General features: G+C 29.2%; 3 protein-coding genes and 2 non-coding genes across 13 annotated transcripts; 3 read left to right on the forward strand and 2 right to left on the reverse strand.

Annotated features, from left to right (window-relative positions):
* Positions 1-2,554: 2,554 nt before the first annotated feature.
* LOC136973596 (pyridoxine-5'-phosphate oxidase-like) lies at positions 2,555-10,979 on the forward strand. Of its 7 annotated transcripts, none has more exons than XM_067268334.1 (7): positions 2,555-2,578; positions 8,601-8,757; positions 8,847-8,946; positions 9,057-9,110; positions 10,213-10,341; positions 10,419-10,480; positions 10,549-10,978. In XM_067268334.1, exons 2-7 carry the CDS (start codon positions 8,603-8,605, stop codon positions 10,709-10,711), a joined length of 663 nt encoding a protein of 220 aa, XP_067124435.1. In that variant the 5' UTR covers positions 2,555-2,578; positions 8,601-8,602; the 3' UTR covers positions 10,712-10,978. The 7 variants fall into 7 exon arrangements, with proteins under 7 accessions (XP_067124435.1, XP_067124428.1, XP_067124434.1 ...); XM_067268327.1 differs by lacking the exon at positions 2,555-2,578 and adding an exon at positions 5,843-5,988; XM_067268333.1 differs by lacking the exon at positions 2,555-2,578 and adding an exon at positions 6,114-6,152.
* TRNAW-CCA (transfer RNA tryptophan (anticodon CCA)) lies at positions 2,720-2,791 on the forward strand. Its single transcript has one exon. It is a non-coding gene; the product is annotated as a tRNA-Trp (tRNA).
* TRNAD-GUC (transfer RNA aspartic acid (anticodon GUC)) lies at positions 3,138-3,208 on the forward strand. The gene has a single exon. It is a non-coding gene; the product is annotated as a tRNA-Asp (tRNA).
* LOC136973597 (partner of bursicon-like) lies at positions 4,519-5,832 on the reverse strand. The gene is made up of 3 exons (XM_067268335.1): positions 5,574-5,832; positions 5,013-5,310; positions 4,519-4,805 (listed from the first exon to the last, which is right to left on the reverse strand). Exons 1-3 carry the CDS (start codon positions 5,624-5,626, stop codon positions 4,650-4,652), a joined length of 507 nt encoding a protein of 168 aa, XP_067124436.1. The 5' UTR covers positions 5,627-5,832; the 3' UTR covers positions 4,519-4,649.
* Positions 10,980-11,078: 99 nt separating the features above from the next.
* LOC136973594 (zinc metalloproteinase-disintegrin-like protein H4 subunit A) lies at positions 11,079-19,441 on the reverse strand. 3 transcript variants are annotated; one of them, XM_067268325.1, is made up of 26 exons: positions 19,052-19,437; positions 17,621-17,769; positions 16,787-16,866; positions 16,273-16,339; positions 16,122-16,204; positions 15,978-16,041; positions 15,848-15,908; positions 14,570-14,643; positions 14,440-14,499; positions 14,298-14,369; positions 14,063-14,229; positions 13,913-13,994; positions 13,762-13,840; positions 13,646-13,700; positions 13,394-13,493; positions 13,007-13,078; positions 12,842-12,937; positions 12,693-12,773; positions 12,508-12,622; positions 12,332-12,440; positions 12,151-12,270; positions 12,001-12,073; positions 11,847-11,933; positions 11,532-11,682; positions 11,353-11,452; positions 11,079-11,287 (listed from the first exon to the last, which is right to left on the reverse strand). In XM_067268325.1, the coding sequence occupies exons 1-26, from the start codon at positions 19,116-19,118 to the stop codon at positions 11,200-11,202; spliced, it is 2,352 nt and encodes a 783-aa protein (XP_067124426.1). In that variant the 5' UTR covers positions 19,119-19,437; the 3' UTR covers positions 11,079-11,199. The 3 variants fall into 3 exon arrangements, 2 of the variants coding, with proteins under 2 accessions (XP_067124426.1, XP_067124427.1); XM_067268326.1 differs by lacking the exons at positions 11,079-11,287; positions 11,353-11,452 and having other exon boundaries at positions 11,566-11,682; positions 11,812-11,933; positions 19,052-19,441; XR_010880517.1 differs by lacking the exons at positions 11,079-11,287; positions 11,353-11,452; positions 11,532-11,682 and having other exon boundaries at positions 11,876-11,933; positions 12,155-12,270; positions 19,052-19,441.
* Positions 19,442-20,111: the final 670 nt, after the last annotated feature.

Consider the following 20,111-nt stretch of genomic DNA (forward strand, 5'->3'; position numbering starts at 1 on the left):
TCTAATTCTTATTTTATTTATTAACTCCTCATCTGTTGATTTAACGATAAATTATAAATGAATTTTAATTAAGTATAATTAAACAACAAAAAAAAACATATTTAGTTTAAAATTTTTCCTTCATAAACATAAATTAACCACATATTCTTCTGTTAATATCAGAATAGCTCTTATTGGTTTAATTTGAATCAGTTTTTAAAATACGCCATCGTGATTGGTTCGTTAAAATTTTTAAATATCTAAATCGCTACAGGAGAGAAAGATAGTAATTTTTGTTTAATCAAATGTTACAAATTAGTGAAGAATAAAGAAATAAAAAGTTAAAACATCGAGAGCTAAGACCTACAGGACGCTACCCTATTTATGTGAAAACAATTTCGAAGAAAGAGAATTTTCCTTCTATACAACGTTTTGTAAAGGTCGAAATTCTCTGCCTCCATGTCCCTTTTTTTTCCCAACAGCCATCTTATATTAGGGCAATGTTAAGGTTGATAATCTTTAAACAACACCTGGCATAAGATTCCCATGCATGGAAAGAGTTCCTCCTACTCACCTCCACTCAAAATCAGAGAAAACTTGAATCTATTTTTAGAATTTACGCGCAAGAAATTCAGGTGACGTAACACATTTAAAAAAAGGAACCTTTAGGCTAAAGAGAGGTTAGAAAAGGGGAATTAAAAATATATATATATGTATATATATAAAAAAGAAAAATTAGGTTAGTAATACCAAGTTTATCTTTCTAATAACTAACCGTAATTTTAGTCACCATTTTAAATTGCTTCTTTATCTGACACTAACTGATTTTTTCGTTAAAATTTATTGTGTTAAATATATGTTTTTTTCCGCCAGTATGTGAGGGCGTGACGTCACCGATAATGCTCCCATCATTTAGCTGAATTATGAAATAAGCGAGTGACCGATTTCTTGGTAAATATGGTGATTTCTGATTATGGGTCATACTCAAGGAAACGATTAAAAAGAAGTTCAATGCTACCTATTACCCCGAACTAGTTCGTTGGAATTTTAAGATCATATATGAAATAAATACAAGGAAAGCATTTTTAGTTTATTTAGAATGGACAGTGAAATTATGAAAGTGGGATAATGTCCTTTTGTTAATATGATTTTACTTTTTTTCGTGAAAAATCTCATTTTCTATATGACCTTTCATCAGTTTTTTTTTTTCGTTCGTTAACTTAGCTGCAAGGCGCTACGTAACGGATCGAAAATTTGTAACGTTACTTTGCTCATTTCTGTTTATAAAGGTGTTAAAATAATATTGTTACGTTGTCTTGAAACAAACCGTATTATTATGTAGATGGATTTGTGACGGTATTTAAAATTTTGTTAGTAGGATATAGACTACTATAATTGTTATGCATTATCTTTTTTTATTTTATTATACGTAACAGTAACGCAATAGTTACGTATTGTACAAGCTATTCTGTATAGTAATAGTCAGAAATATTTAAAATTTTTGTTAGTATACTATGATTGTCACTCACACCAATTTTTGTTTTATTACCACGTAACAATAACGCATTAGTTACGTAAGCAAACAGTAGCGCATATATTGTTACATAGATACATTATTGTTATACATCTGCGTTTTAATTTAACTGTTTCGATTAATCGCGAGATATTACGTCATTATTACGCGAGAAACGTGATTGTTAAGCATTTTTTACGTATGTAAACGAACAGTACTGTTTCACTGTGCTTCAATTTTCGTAAAAATACATAACATGTAACGATTTACATAAATAACGAATTACGCTGCTTTAACAGCGTAATTCGTTAATCGAATGATCTAGAAGCAAGATTTTAAAAGCTGTTTTCAGTCAGACATTCGAAATAATAACGACATTCATGTTCTAGGCATCACTAGTAAAGCTAAATTAATAAATAAACATGGCATGAAAATAAAATGAGCGAGTTAATAGAACGGGAAAGTTGATAACAAAGATTTAACTTATTATTTTGGAAAATGAAACGAATGCACTTTCTTATCTACAAAAGGAAAATAATATTCATTTCTTATTGTTATATAAATTTGATTTTTCCTTAAAGATCCGAACGTAACATTAACAATTTTTCGAGTTGAAAAGTGATTCTATCGGTTGCATGTCACAGAAATTTACTTTAGGCAATATCGCTGCAGGCTTGTTTTTATTTATTTTTCGCTACTCCGTTCCTATTTGTTTTCGCTGTGTTTTGCTTACACCAAGCTTCTCCACGTTTCCCTATATTTAAATCAGCGAAATTATTACTAATCTTCGTCAATAATTATAAAATTAATAACGGAATGTAATACAAGTTAACACACAACTCCGCGTTAGACGTTATAAAAAATGGCTTCCATTCGATATCTTTTTTCTTTAATTTTTACCTTTAGTTGAAATCCGAAATATTTTCTAAGATTAATATTAAAAATTGTTAATTTTTAAATTATAAAAATATAAAAATTTACTGGAAGTATTAATAATAACGGACGTTTACTGCTGCTGTCATCTGGTGGGAAGTTCAAGCAAATGTTAACAAGTAGAGGGATATAGTAAAGGATGGAGGCGTTATCGTAGGTTTATACGTTTTCATTTCACTATGCATGCAATTAATTGACATAAACACACGTATAAAAGTAAAATAATAACATGAATTAACAAACGATGAATTAGGTTGTTACTTATATAGGATATTAAAGGAAGCTTGGTCAGGCGGGCCGGTGGCGCAATGGCAGCGCGTCTGACTCCAGATCAGAAGGTTGCGTGTTCGAGTCACGTCCGGCTCAAATGCAATTTTTGCTCTTTTTTTTCAATTTTTCAACTTTTTTCCAATTAATTAAGAAATTTTAAGGTTAAAATTTTAATTAAACTCAAATTTTTTCTTATATATTTCGTGTAGATGAATACTTTTCAAATCGGCACGCATATTGAGTTTGCAGGTAGAATTCAAACTTCCATGTGTAAGTTTTTTGCGAAAATTAAAGTGGATTGGACTCGATTTTACATAACAGGTTGGACGTGTTCAATTATAAATGCCTAATTTTTTCATAAAACATCAATATCTAAGGGTTTAAAGGGAATTGATTACGTTAAAGATAGTATATATGCGTAAAAGAAAGAAAATGCTTTCAGTCCTCGGTAGTATAGTGGTCAGTATCCCGCCTGTCACGCGGGAGACCGGGGTTCGATTCCCCGCCGGGGAGGAAAATATTTTTTATTATTATTTTTTTTTCGTAAATTTTTAACATTTCTCTTCCATTTTTCTAACAGTAAGTTAATAGATTTTGCGCTATTATCTTAGTCACATCATAAACGCTATCACTCCTGAAAGAAATGTCTTGTATAGGATATTATAGTCTTATTTACATGTATTTTAATTTATATATAATTTAATTAAATTATATACTATACATAACAATAATTTTGAAACAATTTTAAACACTTTTTCATGAGTAAAAATTTATATAAAATGTAATTATTCCATATCACCGCGCCATCTGTTGGGCGAACTGTTATACATTTCTTTTTAATTGAGTAATTATATATAAATATTGTTACTAAAAAATTTAATTAATGTACAGTTTTTCGACATGTTATAAATTAATGTTAGAAACATAATTTATTAATGAGAACGCAATAAAATTGTAAATAAAATTTCAAATATTGCCATCTGGTGAGTGAAATATGTACGAAGTGGATGCTGTTTCATATTCTAAAGTATTTTTACGCTATTAATTATGGGAACGGATGTTTGAAATTGAGATCAGTGCAGGCTGTAATCTCCTTGATTCGTTTTTAAGTATGAACAGAAATGAATTCAAGAAAACCTTTAAACACAATGATCAGTTTGGGATGCCATAAAATTAAAACTGTGTAAAAAATAAAGTGATGCAATTAGAGCTTACTAAATGTTACGTACAGTACACGTGTTGGAAGATTGCCAGTTTAGAGATGGTCTAGGTTCATTTCGGTACGCTGCTAAGGGCACATACAAAATAGAAGCACAAAATGGCAGTCGCATGGCAGCAGGCGAGTTATATACTTTAATGCGATAAATTATTCAGTAATTCATATTTAATTAAATCTGTTAAAATAATACGAACGAGCTATTACTTATTGTGACATAGTCACAGTCCTGGGCTGCAATTTTTAGCCACAATACTCTTGATTTTAGTAGGGTCTTGCCCCTGTACATCATACTTTTCCTGTTAACACCTACAGGAAAAGTACGATGTACAGTGGCAAGACACTACTAATTTGAGATTGAGAGCATATATTTTAAATTAAATTAAATAGAAATATGATTAAAAATTTCAGCCTGGCATTGTGAAAATGTAACAATAAGTTTTTCCTGTTCCTAATAAACAATAACGGATTACTACAATATTCAATTTTATTAAACATTTGTTTACGTTTTAAATTTAACTTCAAAAATTTAATTTGTTTATTATTTATTAGACATTTCACGAAATTCTATGTTTATTTTTTCGTTTAGTATATTTAAATGTTTAAATTATTCTTTATCTCAACGCTGTTTATTAATTTTTCATAGATCATGTTTACAGAGTAATATTAATTTCAAATTACATACTGTATTTGGTCAACATGTTTACTATTTTTGCTTCTTGGCGAGTGGAAACAATACTAACCGCAGATGTGACAGGCACAGCTATCTGGCTCTTTCAAAAATATAACCATAGTTCCCAATTCTCCATATATTTTCTGCCCATTCGAGTCGTAACAATCAGTTAGACGTGTTTCTTTTTGGGTCATCCAAGTTTCTCTGCAGCATTGACAAGACTGAAAAGAAATTAATTAATTGAAATTGAATAATTTAAGGCTATTTGCAACCTCTTTGGTCACTCACGCGATTTCCAGAAGATGGCTTTAAAAATTTAATGCTTTTTCTATGGGAAAACACTTCTCCAAAAAATGCTCCGAAGTAGATACGACCGAACAGTTCTTTTTGTTTTAGGATTGTATTTAATTCTAAGAAATTACACTAACCTTCGTGAATCCCGTAGGCATCACCACGCTCGGTTCTACTTGAGACGAACATGTTCCTTCGCATTTTTTCACTAAAACATCGCCGCTACAAGATCTAACAACGCTTCCAACTTCGTCATATTCTTCTTTGTTTACGTGAATGGTACTTTGCTGGGTTTCGCACGTGTTTGGTATTATGTCCTCTTCTTCTTGGTTAGCGAGAAGTTCTAAAGCCTTGGAAAGTCTCTCTAGAGATTCGGATGTCGATAGAAGGAACAGCAAAGTAAACGCTAAGAACCAATCGTTCAGCTTCATTCTACTTCAAAAAATAAGAAAAAAATACGAGAGTATTTTATAAATTCTATTGTTATATAATGTTTACTCTCGTCTAGAAGCATAAATAAATTAATTATTAAGATTTTACAGCAGGAATTGTCGATTGAAAGGTGCATTTGGTGAGGACTTGCGTCGCATGTTTTAAGCTAATAAACAATTAAAGTATAAAAGAAATGCGTCGAGGCATACGGTTTCATATTGCTTGAACGATCAGTAATATAAATAAATCCGAAAAAATTAACTTACCTTACTACACCGAATATGAACGAGAAATAATTTGCAGGCTGAACGGTGGGCATCCATACTTTATCACGATGCCGCCCATAGAGTTACTCAATATAAATCTTATGTTCTGACGGCAGGGGACCACTTTAGCGTTATGTCATTCCCGTCAGTGTTTTGGCACTTCGGTTAAAAAGTTTAAGTAACTTTTTTCGAGTACTTTTATTATTATATTTTTCGGCGTTTTTTTTTACACTGCATATTTACATCGCACGGAAGTAAATTGCGGAATGCTCTACATGTCGGCGTCGTAATTACGCCGTTGGCTCACAGATGGCGCTGTTACCAATCAGATCGTACGGTATAAGAGCCGCCGTGATCGTTAACATTTATCGATTAAAGGCGAAAATAAAAATGGACTACTGCGTGGATCTAAGCGGTGAGTAAATCGTTTTCAGAATTATCGTATATTTTCAATTCTAAACATTGATCCTTTACGGAAATTTCGTGTACTTAAGTGAAAAAAATGTTTCATAACTCTAGGGTGCGCTGATGATTGTTTACCGGGGCGACGTGTTTTTGCCGTCACGTGTTTCAATTAATGTAATTAGAATTAATTTAGTGTAATCTGGGCGATTTAGTAGGTCCATAAGTTTTAAAAATAAGATATGTTATTTGATTTTGTACTTTAATTTAAGAATCTGCAGTCAAAATTTGATTATTTTTGTTGAATTTCCCATTTTTCTCCATTTTACTTGTTGTTAGAGGTTACTTTTAGGGTAAGAGGGTGAAAATCCACCCCCAGAGTTTTGACGAGCAAAAAGGTCAATGGAACCATACCTATACATGCGACCCTTCGGGAGATATTCGCCTTGTTCCTATGGGTATGGTCTACTGCAGCGTTTCTCAACCTGGAGGTCGCGGTGATATTAAAGGGGGTCGCGAAACAATAATGAAATCATTTTATGAGAAAAAATCATTTATTATAAACTTATAAACATTTTACTTACAATAAGTACACGTGTAAAGAAAAGAAATTAATGCGATGGTTGTATTTGTTTTTCATTTAAAATTTTCTCCATACGTGATCTACGTTAGAAACACACAAAAGCGAATTGTTTTCGAGTGTTAAAAGACGATTCCTGTATTTAGTTTTTAGCGCAACCGTAGATGAAAAACCCTTTTCGCAGAGATAAGACGTGGCCAAAGGGATTAATATTTTCGATGCTTCTGTGACTGAATTTCTATATTCGTGTCGACGAGTGAGCCAAAACGTATTTAAATCTTTAGATGTAAATTGCCGTTGTAGCGTTTTGTCGGCAGACATTTCGACGAGCTGGTCGTGAATCTCAACTGGTAACTTAGCAGCGGCAACATTTTCACTAAACGGATTAAAATTTACATTTATGATTACAGTCAAAATTCAATTAGTAATAGTAAGGCTTACTGGTTATTATTCCTTTGGGTGGGGGTCGTGAAATATTAATTTTATTTATATTTACTATCTGGGGGGTCGTGGAGCTAAGAAGGTTGAGAATTGCTGGTCTACTGCTCTGGTAAGGTTCCAATCGTGTCATTCAGAGGTGTAATTGTACCACTGAGGTACTTGGCTAATGTATAAATACATAAATTAGTGATCTAAAGGTAACTTCTACTGTTACATTAAGTTATTTTCCCTTCACTATTAAAAAATATGAATAATAATTGAAGAATTGCTGGAGAGTATATGTGGGAAGGATGGATGAGAAGCATGCTAGGAAAAGTCAAAAAAGTCTTGGTTGGAACAAGTGGATGAATATTTGAAAGAACACAAGATGTTGAGTCAGAAAGAGAATGTGAGGAACTATGCTAGAAGCAGCATAAATGCAGTGGCAAAAAAAGGCGATTACCTGGGTTTCCCACTGACGGGACCTCAAACCAATCTTTTATAAGAAAATATTTTCCCAAAAAAATATCTGAAGTCAACACTGTACGTGGCCTCTCAATTTCAATTTGCCTGGGCCTCGTGAAGCTATAACATGCAACTGCACAAATATGTCTGAACTGGACTGGAAGTTGTGGAGAAACTTGCTGAATGGATGATGTGTAGGATTGCATCTCTTTTTACCTGCTGCTCACCCTTTTGGATCAAGAGTGTGAGGATATGTATGTATGTATATGAAAATATGAATAATTATGTTTGAATTTAATTAAAAATGCCTTAAAATTCAAAAGAATTTTTAAAATATAATATTTTAGTAGAAATTACTGTTAGATATTTGTATATAATTTACCTCTGTACATTTATATCTAAATTACCTAAAAGTAACTTTTTAACTGATCTGATTTAAAAAGTAATTTAAATTCCATCTAGGAAAATTTACTTTAAATCAGTTTTACAAGATTTAAAATATTTTTTCAGATAAATTCATGTATAAAATATCATTCTGAAATATTTCTAGATGCTAAATTAATGCATAAACAGCAAAATATTATCATTGTAATCTAATCATCAATTGGAATTTATTTTTAGTAAATTATTAACTATTATAAAAGTATTGTAGTACATTTTTCTATTGACAACAACATAATTTTATAAATTACACCAGTAACATGCAGAAAAATAACGTTATCAATTACATTTGTTTTTCTCTGGTTATTTACATAATTATACTTTGTTGTAAACAAAAACATAAATTGTTTATATATAATTTTGCAATGAGTGAGAAATTACAGACATTAATTTAATCTTTAATTGGACTTCAAAGGTTTTACAGTTAGAAACCTTTCAATACATGTAATAGTTCAAGTATTTAATACATAAATATGCATATTTTTTAATCAGATAATTAAATTATTTGTTAAAGGAATTGATTTATGAATAATTATTTATGCTATAATTTAAGCTAAATTAAATTTTTGTGTTTATCGGAATCACACTTCAAAAATAGATAATGTTGTTTGCAAAAGTTTCTATGTTATCTGTTTATCACATATATAGAAAAAAAACATATGTTCTTTTCTTAATTGAAAGTCACTTCAACTTATCTTAAATATTTTTTTAATTTTTAGATATGAGGACGCCGTACAAAGATAGTAGACATGCTTTCAGCGAAGAAACATTATCGTATAAGGAACCGATTGGCTTATTCAGAGAATGGTTTGAACTTGCGTCAAAAATTCCTTCGATTCGAGAACCGAATGCAATGGTGCTGGCAACTGCTAACAAGTAATTTTTTTTTTTTTAAGATATTTAATTGTGGTAAATTGTTTTGAAATTAAATTTTAACAATGTTAAAATTAATTGCAATGAAATAGAGAAGGAAGACCGTCGGCTCGATTTGTGCTGTTAAAGGGATTTGGCAAAGATGGCTTTAAATTTTATTCAAATTATGAAAGCAGGAAGGGTAAAGAAATTGTAAGATATTTTTTTTTTTTTATTGTTTGGTACGAAATAATTTGTATATTAAAAGAATACTTCAATAATTTGTTTTTAATCTTATATCTTTGTTTTTAATTACGATGTAGACTGAAAATCCTCATGCTGCTTTGACATTTTATTGGGAACCTTTACATCGTCAGGTAAACTTTTTATAAATCAGGGACATGCTAATTTAAATGAATTATTTTAGATGTTTAGAACATGTTATGCTGAGTTTAATGGTGACAAGGGGGGTCATGACATGGTCATTACAGATTTCAGTAATAATATTTGTGGTTAAGCCTCGATACAAACTTTTGAGAAAAACTTATTGAGCAAAGAGAACGTAGAATATATTAAAAGAGGATATACAAAGAGAATATAGCTCACTTTTCAAACAATTAGAAGAAAATTGAAGTTAAAAAATTTCGAGTAACTTAAGTCTTACAAAGTATATCATCATAGACTACATGGTTTAATGGAAGAGTACCTTACCTGCCATTCATAATTGTAAATTGCATATATAAATCCATGTAATTTACAATTATTTTATGTAAAAATTGCATTAATCTGAAGAAAGTGCACTTGTTCAGATGCAAATCTTGCCAATATGAGTAAGGCATTCTCCTACCAAACTAAGTGGTTATAATGATATATTTTGCAAAAATTACTCATAAGTCACTCGAAACTCAAGTTTTATTTTCTTGAAAACATTTGCTCAAATGCTTATCCATGATGCCCATGTCTTAACCTTCTCTTGTAATGTACATAATTCCATGGGTGAAACAATTTCCTTCAACATTTTAAGGCATCTTTCTTCCTTGGAAATAATTCATAAACTAGAAAAGATAAATATATACACCATACAATTTTAATTTCACATGTTCTCTTTCGTATATTTAATTTTATTTCATTCTGTTAACTTCAGCTTTTAAAAATTCTTAGTTTATTTTATTTGTATGTAAAATATTCACATAACTAATAAAGATTAAAATAGGGCATATTGTATTTTATATGCCATTTGCTAATTATGTGAAAAAGTTCTTTGTTTTTAGTTTGAAGGCAATCAAAGAATTGATTCTTTAATAAATTTGTGTGCAATTTTGCAGATGATCTTTCAACACAGAAATCAATAGTTTAAAATGACTTATTGTTTTGTCATGTGCTGCTATAGTCTATCATAATAATCTATAACATAAAACATTGTTATACGTTAGTTTATATAGTAATAAATATATTGTATTTACTTATTATTATTCTAAGATAAGAGTTGAAGGATTTGTTACAAGACTTTCAAAAGAAGAATCTGATGAATATTTTAACAGTAGACCTCGAGAGAGCCAAATCTCTTGTTCAGTCAGCAAACAGAGTTCTGTTATTCCAAACAGAGAAGTAAGGAAAAAATTTAAAGCATTTACTGAAGTTATATAATTTATTATTATATTTTTATTATCGTTTTATCTTTTTAGTATCTGAGTGAAGAAAGAAAGAAGTTTGAAGATATGGAAACAATACCTAGACCCAAAAACTGGTAAATATTTTCTAATAATTCAAATTACGATTCAAAGTTACATAGTTTAAACATTTTTAATGTCTTAGGGGTGGTTTTATCGTTAAACCAGAAGTGATAGAATTTTGGCAGGGACAAACAAACAGAGCACACGATCGTATTCGTTTCTCTCGTCAAGAAAGTAAAACATGTTGCCCAAAATTGTCAAAAATTGGAGATGATGGTTGGGTTTATGAAAGACTTGCACCTTGAATTTCAATATAACTCGTGGAAATTGAATCACAAACGAGATACGAATATATTAATCATGCTATTAAATTATATGGATAATTAATAATCTATTCTGTGATACATATCAGGATGTCTTCCAAATTTATAATGTAAAGAAATAGTAAGAATATCTTAAAGTTAACATTAATCATGTGGTAAATAATCAATAATATAAATAAAAATATTTGTGTACAGAAAAATTTAATTTTTGTTACAAATATTAAAAGTAATTCTAAATGGTAGTAAAGTATTTTTGTCTTTTTAATATCCATAATTAAACAGTTTAGTCCTTAAAAATGAATATAAAGATCAGAAATATTTTCTTAACAATTATAAAAATATTATAGTTTATTAAATACACTTTTTTTTCTCAAAAATGTACAAATAACTTGATAATTAGCTTATCAAAATCAATTTCAATATGATTTTGAAAAAGGAAGTTAACATTTCTCCATATTCTAATATATAATTTATAAATTATTTATAGGTGTAGTTTGTTCTCTTTGACTTTTGGTAAAAATCTTTTGTTCTGTTGGTTGTTGGATCCAATATTGACTTCTGGAAAACATAAATTGGGTTAATCAACAATAGCATACTATAAAAAGTAGTGTAGATTTACTTACACAATGTATATTGCTATTAGAAAAACAAAAAGTGCAGCTATTACTAAAAGTGTTATGACCAATATTGGCTGTGGAATATCAAGTGATGGAGTGTCTCCAACTGTGAAAAATATGGACAAAAAATTTATAGCAATTTCTACTTCTTACATTTAAAATTGTACTTCTGTTAATGTAATTACAATTTACTATCTGGACACTTAATTTTTTGAGCCAAGATCTCGAATTATCTACGTTCACTTGTATTGGAATTTTTCCAGAATCCACCTGTACGCTGCAGTCGAAATAGGTCCATCCTTCATTGCAATAGCAAGTATCAATTGTTGAACATATCTATGAAATTATATTAAAGTTTTTGAAGATTCAAATCTTCTAAAATATAATCTAATGACAATGCAAAAATTTCTTAATAAACCTATTCTTCCTATAATATAAATTTTGTTATGCATAATATAATACTACCTGACAAAATAAAGCTGATAATTTTGATGTCATACCCCATGTCCAGAACATGTTTTGTTGTTATCTGATGGACACTTGTCAACAGCATCATCTAATTTGGTGCAGTTTCCTTTAATGCAAACCTAATAAAGTATATTAGGTCAGAATTTGCAACAAGTAATGCAGAAAGCAATGACAATTATACTATACCTTATTTTCCCCACATTTTGACCCTTCCGGCACTATAGTCCATATGTCTGTACTTTCATTCCCTTGCATTAATCTGTTTAAAATGTAATTTAATTATTGTTTTTAATATATTTATTAGATTTAATACACATAGTATGTATTAAAACATACTTGCATTTGGAAATGCTTCCATTATTTATAAATTCTGCAGAAGTAAATTCAGTATCTGGCTCCATTAAAGGTTTATTATAAAGTCCTTTCTGGCATTGAAGTGCTCCACATTTTACATTCCTACAATATTATCATTACATATAATAGTATAAATTATATGAATTCTAAATATAAATCTTACTCTGGTAGACATTTCTTGTATCCTCCATGCCCATCCCTTCCACAATGTCCACCAAGTCCTCCTTGAACATTTAGACGCTCAAAACATATGTCATCGGCAGGATAAGAATCTATCAGTTAATATATTTTTTGATTAAATGTGTAAACTTTTGCAAATTTTCATATCTTGTTACTCACTGTATCCCCATATGTGTTCACATAAAGATCGTGGTGAAGGACATGTTCCCAGATAACAGTAATTTTCACCATCTCCACATAATTTGCCATTTTTTTTATAAATATCTGTGGGACACTAAAATAATAAAAATTAAGTTACTATGAGAAATTTGGTTTTTCACAAAAGTAAATTAAATATAACTTACTTTTCCGTGAACTCCATCACAATATTCTGGTATGTCGCATTCCGAGACAGATTTCCGACAAAGATGCCCTTTCGGCTTTAACTTTAAAAACAAATATTTATGTGTCTGTTCATCAGTAATTGTGCTTATTACAACATAAAAAAACTCACTTTGCAATTATAGCAACATTCTCCAAGAGAACATTCGGCTCCATGCTTTAACTTACAGGTAATAGGGTTGCAACATGGCTCGTTATCCAAACAATCCTTGTTTAAAATTGTAAAAATATCTTTAATACTACATTTGGAAGTTTTGATAAATAAATAATTACATACTTGAATGCTACCGCAGTCACAATCTTCGTCGGTTTCTATGATTCCATTGCCACAAAATGGAATATTTTCTAACTGAAAATGTATGCAATACATAGATTGGTATATATTTTGATTTTATAGTTATTATCTTTTTATTGGAAATGCAAAAATGTTTTTTAAAATATTCAATAGATTATGACTTAAGAAAAACGTCGATGTGCTCTTTTGTGATTTAACCACAAGAACAGAACAGATAGATATTTTCCATTATAAATTACTTTTTGTTTCTGGATTTATATCATTTATATTGGATACTGAATTACAGATACATAATCTAGAAATTTATTTAAACCTTCTTAAATACTATAAACATTTTCATGTAAATTAAGCAAAAATATTAAAATGTACCGGATATGGCTTATTGAAAAGGCAGATGGCTTCGTTATTCTGTAAAATATTAAGGTACGTTTCAAGATTGCATGAAGAAAAATGGGATCTGGTACTATTTCTGAAATATTAAAATACATTAAGATAACACAAAATATGCAATTTCTAAAATTAAGATAGATTCTTCATAGGTATATTATATGATAAATATATCACGTGCTAAGTATTGAATTAAAAGAAACATTTGATATCTAAAATGGAAAATTTATTTACGTTAATGTTTCTTCCATAATGCATCCCCTCCACCAATCCTCGCAAATACAGTCTGCTGTAATTTAATAACAAAATATATTGTGTCAGAAAAAATTATTTAATATTTAAAAACTTACCCGAATCATGGTTTATTCCTAGGGTATGTCCTAACAAATGAGCTGTGGTTCCAGCAATTATGTGAGTATCAGTTCTGCCCTGACATGAAAACACACAAACTAGTTTTTAATATCTTTTTATCATTAATAACTTAACATTTTTTTAACTTACTTGTAATATAATAGCAGATTGATCGGTACAAATACTACGTGGAGTGCATATTCCCAGTTTTTCTTCTTGAATTTCGTGGCCTCTAAAGATAGTTTAAAATGAAATGTTGAAACCTTTTTAAATTTTACTAATAAAAATAACATTGCTTACGTAACAAAAAGCATAACATCTCTATTGATTGTTGATAATTTATCAGTTGCATAATTAATAAAATTATTCATTATGCTCTGAAGAGGGCTTTCCGTGTCTATGTAATCGTTATCGTTCCAAGTTTTAACATATACTATCGACAGCCGAGTATTTATTTGTTTATAAAACTGTAACAAATAAAAAAAATGAATATTTTGCAATAAGATCAGTTGCTTTCACAAGACGCATCACTTACCAGATCGACATAATTCACCGATTGAATAATATCACCAATTACTGCAGAATGTATTCCATTTTTCATGTTAAACTGCAAATTTAAAAAATATTAAGGCAATTCTTATTTGTTTATCAAGTTACGGGAAGAAAAGAATTCTTACCATAGTTTTATCGATGACTATACCCACTTCGATATATTTAATTAATTCTTGAATATTTCTCTAATGAAAAAGATTTTTATAAATATAAAATTTAATTACAGGTTTTTACAAAAAGTTAAACACGCTATACTCGAGTTCTGGCAGTCTCTGTTAGATTTCCTTCATCCGTATCGTTTGTATTCACTTCTTCAACTCCATTGATATCTGTTATACAATATTTTGGTAAATTTTGAGTCATTACATGATAGAAAAACATCTTGGGATAATAATCTTTAAAATCTTACATGTAATTTCATTATACTGGGAGTTCATAAGTATAGCTTACTTCTGAGCAGTAGACTTGATGATGATGGTGGTACATTAGTGATAACCTGACTCAACACTTATACATTTATTTACTACAGTCTTACTGTATGGATAAATGTTATCCTTTATTTTATTTGAAATTCTATCATCATTAAGTCTACTTCTCAAATAGGAAAGAATGATCAAATAAGTAAACTACTTATTTGATCATCCTTTACTAGATACTGATCTAAAATATACACAAGATTTTCTGGACACTTTCACTTTAATATAATTTTGTAATTATTTATTCATACTTTATTTCCTTTTTGTCTTTTAACATCAATATAAATATTAAATGATAAATTATATAATTTTTATTTTGCAATTCCTTACACATTATACTGTGAACATAAATGTATTAATATTCTTTAGATACTGAAGAAATATTTATTAATGCATGTTTTGTTATATGCAAGTTCAACAAAGTATTTATAATTAAAATGAAATAGGCAATATTTATTATTTTACTAACAGAATTAACAGTAATCTCTTATAGGGTGCACAGTTCACCTTTTAGGTAGAGATGTGTTTGGCCTGTTGGCCCCTATGTGTATAATACACTGTAACAGCATTGAATTGAACTGATTTTTTTCTCTCTTTTTCTGCCATATGGGCACTAAGACAGCCTTTTCTAATTATATCCATCACAGGTTTGGCTAGGCCCACAATTGGTGACCAGGTGTTGGAGTCAGGTATCCAGGACAGACTACCCACTAAAACTTCCTGGGGCACTTTTCTAGGAATTTTTCGTAGGTAGTCTGTGGTACAGAGGACCAGAATTAAATCTGGGCGAGCAACTCGTAAAGGGAGTTACTTGCCCAGATTTGATCCTGGGTCCTCCAGAGTAGTAGGCTGATACCTTAACTGCCTTGGCTATCTGTCTGTCAAAATTGAACTTATTAATTATTGTGGTAATTTACCAATCAGCCTGACATAAAAATGAGTCAATGTTATTTTTTTCTTTAATTAGTACACATAAACATTTACATTGTATAATATTTAAGATGCCTTTATATAGAATAATAATTTTATAATTATTAGATTTTCAATATATAGTTACCGCATAGTTTAACTGTGTCTGTGTCAGGTGGCAAATGATATATAACATGGGGATGTCGGATCTGTAAAACATAAAAGTAACTTATTAAGATCATTTTGCAGTAATTTAAATAAAGCAAGAAAAAACTTACAGAAAGATCACCTCCATAAAATGGATGAATGGCTAGAGTATCATTTTGCAAGTAGATGATACCACTTATAAAATAACACATCTTATATTAATTTAAATAATTAATAAATATAATTAATATATTTTTTAATGCCATTATTTATACCTGATCCCATCGCAGGTTCTTAAAGCAGCTACGGCATCTGGATAATCTTTTATAGTTGCATGATAATAGCAATTTTCTATAGACTACGAACGAAATTACTTATTTTAATAATTGATTATTTATAATCGGTTCCAATAAAATAAATAATAACCTGCGCCGAATGCACGACTCCATCCGGTAAGTATGCTTTATAAATTAAATTCGGGGAGAGTAGGTATCTAAAATGAATATTAAATTTATTTTTAAAGGTACGTATGTATACATTATATATAACTGTAATAATATAACCTTACATCTAATAGAGTTAAGTTTAATAAGCTTAATTTGCAGTTGCTAAGAGCAATGATAGTTCTGTTCATCTAAAATTAGGTACAGGAAATAAATGAGATAATAACCTTGACACAGTTGACACATGCAGTTATTAACATGTTATATCTTTTAAGATTTTTAAAGCATTTTAAATTAATCTTTATTACTTATTATTAAAGAAAATTTGCCAGCACAGATTATGTTCTTTGATAAAGACCGTAAGCAGTACTTTTCTTTTATTACATAATATTTAATTATTAGATAAAAATCTCCGACGGAAATGCTAAAGGATAGTTTGAGCGAACATGTCGGTCAGGCTCGAGCAATAATTAATTATCGAATTTTTAAATTCCTACTTGTTTATTTCTAGTTCCAGGCGAAAGTCGTAATTAAAAGCTTTTATCAGCAAGGTAGTTTGTTGGTAATGCTTCTCGGACTGGAAGAAATAAATAAACGTTAATCTGTTTTTTACACACTAAAAAATGCCATTTAAAATTATAATTTACAGAAACTGCAAAATTGTTAATAAACAAATTGAAATGTTTAATGTAGCATTTATTATTAGGACAAAATAATTGTTCAGAATTATAAATTTATTAACATTCAAACCTTAATAACGGTTAGAAGCAATTTTTTCCAAACAAATTTTAAAGTGGATTTATTTGTAAAGTGTCTTAAATGCTGTTTAATTCATCATTGGAAGTGTCTTACAATCCTAATTTGCATGTTAAGTGAAATATTATTTATTAGAATTTAAGCAATTACAAAGTACAGTTAAAATAAAGTAAAAATTAAACAGCATTAGATTTTGTTCTCTAGCATCATCATATCTATGGCATTGTTTTGGAAAGATTTTAATTAGAATTAAATCAATGCACCTTTAACAGTGGGTGAAGTTTAAGGAATGTTAACATTTTAAACTAAGTTAATAGACCATCTTTGAGTGTCAATAGTTAAAAATGGAATCTTTCCTCGTTAACCAAGTCAATAACGTTAGCATCCTTTAAACTGCATCCACCATTTAAGGTGCATTAATTAATTCGACAGACTAACTACAGTGTCTAGTTCATCCTGATTCTAATTAGGTTAGCAAGTATCAATCCCTTTTGTAGCCGTATCGGCTGGAAGAGCAAAGTAATGGCATTGTCCATTTCCAAAGAAACGGCATATGTCAGAATACAATAGCTTACAGTATTGTGTGAGGTATATTTTGTGGATATTCCAAGTTTGAGGTGCTGTTTCATCTGAATGGGATTAATAATTTCATAAGTCTCATTCTGTAATTTCTGTAACAGCAATTCATTTTCTGGATATTGAAGTCTCAGCCTTTCCACTTCATCTATCAAAAGAAAACAAATTAAAATCAAAGTTTTATGATAGGAATATTTAATTTATGCTGGATAATCAATATTTAATGAAAATACAGCATGTTGTTTTTTTAACTGTGCAAATTTTATATTTAACATAATAATTATATAGCAGTTAAATACTGTAAATGAAGGGAAATTAACAATAAAAAAATGAGTGCTTAAAAAGATAATTATTAAAACCCAGACAGCTTGGGGATAAATCCCCAAGCTGTCTGGGTTTTAATAAATATTTTTCTGCTTTAAAACAAAATAGCAAAAATATTTAATTACCAGAAAAATGTATACCAATTTATGTAAATTTTAAGTAGAAATTCATATCTATTTAATAAATTTTTTAAATTTAGGGACTTTAAAAAAAAAAAAAAAAAGTTGCTTAATTTGAATTCCGCGAAATTTATTCCCCACTATATTAAGCTTATTCGTAAGTGATGGGGAAATTTTTCGTTTTAGGGAATTTTACGAAAATTTGTAATGAAAATCTTAAAATTGATTAAATAATAATAATAATAATAATAATAATAATATTTGTCCTTATAGATTTACTTTTTACAATTAGATGATTTTAAAAAAATAACTTAGTAAATATTTCCAAAAATTATTTATTTTAAGAAAAGCATTCATCAAATATAATTCATTTTAATTAAAAAGTTTAGGGAATTCTTATAATAAAAATTTCCTTTAAAATATTTACTTAATTAAATTTACTTCAAACAAGGAATGCGGGTGATTTTTTTCCGGTTACTAAAATAAATTTTCCTAAAAATCCCATTATAAAAAAATCCCTCAATTTTAAAATATACAATAACTAATTTCCCTATTCTCAGAAATTACTTCTTAAAATAAAGAAAATTCCCTAGATATTCGTTAAAATTTGTTTCTTTTCGAAAGCTTTCTCACGTAATTAAACAAGTTAGCAAATGACTAATGTAATTTAAAATTATTAATTATTATTATTATTACATTGCTTCTGAAAATTAATTAAATTTTACTTGAAAAGATTTAAGCGTTAAGAAATTTTTTTAAACCCTTAAATGACGGAAATTTAAAGCATTTTCTACCGAACTTCCCCCAGAAATTACCCAAAAATCCATATGTTACATCAGAAAATATTTGATGACGTAATAAATATTATTTTATCGGACGAAATTTTATATTTTTTAAAAGGTTATAATTTTTTTTCTTAGTAAATATTTAATTATTAGAATTTTAAATCGGATAAACGGCACAAAACTTAAATAAAATAAAACTTACTCATGATATGTCCACCCGCACATAGACTAAACATCAATAAGAGGGAAGAAACTAAAGATGGATCCATGAAGGTAAAAATCAATGAAAGGGAACAAAAAAATAATGGAAAGTGCAATAGAGCAACCTTTTAACTCTGGCATAACACAGGCGAATGGATAATTGCTTCATTAAAGGTTTGTATCACATCCTCTCTGAATTCGAGTACCAAATCCAGATTGGCAAGGACACCTGCAATTAATACTCTTACTCTATATTATTATTAAACGTGCCTTATTTTTTCTTAATTTAATTTATTTAAAAATTCATCCAACTCCATATTTTCTAATTAATCAACTAAATGACTGATTTGATAATTTTTCCGGCATTTTAAAGTATTTTTAGGGAAGGTGTTTTCTGTATATTAAGCGTACAAAAGTAAGTTTTTAATTTATTTAATTACGTGCTGAATTAGTTTCGTGGTTGAAAACTTTATAAATGATTTTATTACGTTTTTTACATTTATAAATCACTTATTCTGGCGTGTATATATATAATTTTTAATGTTACTTTTGTAATGTTAAAAGTTACCAAGAGATGGCGGCACGTTTTAATTTTGACCTCGCTCCTCTGGAAGCGGAAGTTTAGTATTTATTGACTAGCCAAAGAACTTTAAATTTTATAATGTTAAGAAACGTAACAAAAATCATCTATATAGTAACAAACGAGATAATGTTTATATTTAACATCTGATTTAAACAAGATGCCGCCATATTTAATCCTTTTGTAGTGTCTACTTCAGAATGTGCGCCATTTATAAGCATTCTTGGAGAAACAATATATACCTGATGTGATGAAGCAGGAGATAGCCGCGCAGTCATAGAATGTTTCATTAGAGTGTATGAACAATACAGTAGAAACTTTTATCCGTCAGAGTACGCGACAGGTAATAGAATCCTCCTACCAACACAGAAAAATTAATTTACAATCCGCAATTAATACCCAATCTTGTACGTACAGTGCTGTACAATCAACTGTTTACTCGCTGTACAGTGCAGTTGTACTTTTACGCGATGCTGTTCAT

Source organism: Centruroides vittatus, unplaced genomic scaffold (assembly GCF_030686945.1).
Source record: "Centruroides vittatus isolate TY-2023 unplaced genomic scaffold, ASM3068694v2 contig_3236, whole genome shotgun sequence".
In the NCBI taxonomy this organism is placed as follows: Eukaryota; Metazoa; Arthropoda; class Arachnida; order Scorpiones; family Buthidae; genus Centruroides; species Centruroides vittatus.